Source organism: Saccostrea echinata, unplaced genomic scaffold (assembly GCF_033153115.1).
Source record: "Saccostrea echinata isolate AGI-Se365-2 ecotype Australia unplaced genomic scaffold, CSIRO_AGI_Sech_v1 ptg000010l, whole genome shotgun sequence".
Classification (NCBI taxonomy): Eukaryota; Metazoa; Mollusca; class Bivalvia; order Ostreida; family Ostreidae; genus Saccostrea; species Saccostrea echinata.
Window position 1 is genome coordinate 13,248,549 of NW_026889759.1, and position 1,356 is coordinate 13,249,904.

The 1,356-nt window shown below is 30.5% G+C and overlaps 1 protein-coding gene across 1 annotated transcript; it reads right to left on the bottom strand.

The window, feature by feature from the left end:
• Positions 1 to 257: 257 nt before the first annotated feature.
• On the bottom strand, positions 258 to 1,067 carry LOC133184559 (TNFAIP3-interacting protein 1-like). Its single transcript, XM_061319647.1, has one exon. It carries the CDS (start codon positions 1,065 to 1,067, stop codon positions 264 to 266), a length of 804 nt encoding a protein of 267 aa, XP_061175631.1. The 3' UTR covers positions 258 to 263.
• Between the last annotated feature and the right edge of the window lie 289 nt (positions 1,068 to 1,356).

The window sequence follows — 1,356 nt, forward strand, 5'->3', positions numbered from 1 at the left end:
TATAGGGACCCTAACCTAACAATTAGGCCGATGTTACGTGATCGTCTCTGAAACAGATTATACATGCAATTGTACTTTAGAACCCTCTCTTTATACATTAATAAGATAATTCAAAATGCAATGAATGGATTTCAATGACAACTTTTAAATGCAATATTATAGTCTTTTCTTTATGTGACGATAATTTTAGAAGCTCTTGAAAATTCAGATCCTGGACATTCAGTGAATGGTTTTGCATACTTTTATATCTATTATGTTTATTGTCAATTTTTATTTCCCTGTGGCATTTGGAATTCCTTGACTTCTTTCACTTCTTTGCGCATTTCTTTCATTTCTGTTAGTAGCTCGCTAATGTCGCTTTTGAGACCATCATTTTGTGACTTTATTTTCTTATATTGTTCACGAACTTTTTGTATTTCTTTAGAATGTAATTTAATCAGTCTGTCAATTTCAGAATTTGCTTTCAATAAATCAGCTCCCAACATTTCGATTCTGCTATCACTGGATCCTTCCTTTGGTTTAGATTCCTTCAGGTCAGATTTTGATTGTTCACTGGAGCTCTGCATATCATTCATTTCTTTCTTCATTTGTTCAAGACTTTTGTAGACATCATTCAATTCCTCCTTAAGCATCGCCACCTCCGTCATTACTTTTTCCCTTTCCTCAGATTGTTCAGCTTTATTCTTCAGAAGTTCTTTGTTGGTCTCTTGAAGAACAGATATACCTTTTTCGGCTTTTTGAATATTTCTTTCGAGCTCGTCAATTTGCTTGATTTTTTCGCGAATTTCTCTTTTGTGTTTTATCTGGATTTCTGTTATTTCATCCTCCCTATCTTGTAAAGATTCTTTCAACTCTGTTATTTTTTGGCTTGCCTCATTACGAATTTTTTCATTTTCTTCTTGAAAATTTTTAGCATCTAATCGTATTTTAGTACGTAGTGCAAATATGATGTCTTCCATTTTTTGGTTATCATTGTTTTTTATCGCGTCTTCTTCTGAATCACTAGAAAGAGGAGTGGCTGTTCCCGAAGAATGACCCGCAGAATAACCTTTTCCTTTGAGCTCCATTTCCAAATTCTGCAATATATATATATATATATATATATATATATATATATATATATATATATATATATATATATATATATATATATATATATATATATATATATATATATATATATATATATATACAGTGAATGTGTGTGTAAATGTGAACAGTTGGTGTTAGGGTTTTCATACATGTACACTGAACCAAACTTCTAAGTGTTCACCTAACAATTTTTAAGTTTTAAAAAGCAAATGCATACAATAAATAATTTCTTTAATTCATGGTTAATGATGCATATTTCAGTTC

What these genes read in the sequence shown, in the direction of transcription:
- LOC133184559 (XM_061319647.1), bottom strand. Translation starts at nt 1,067, where the DNA reads ATGGAGCTCAAAGGAAAAGGTTATTCTGCGGGTCATTCTTCGGGAACA.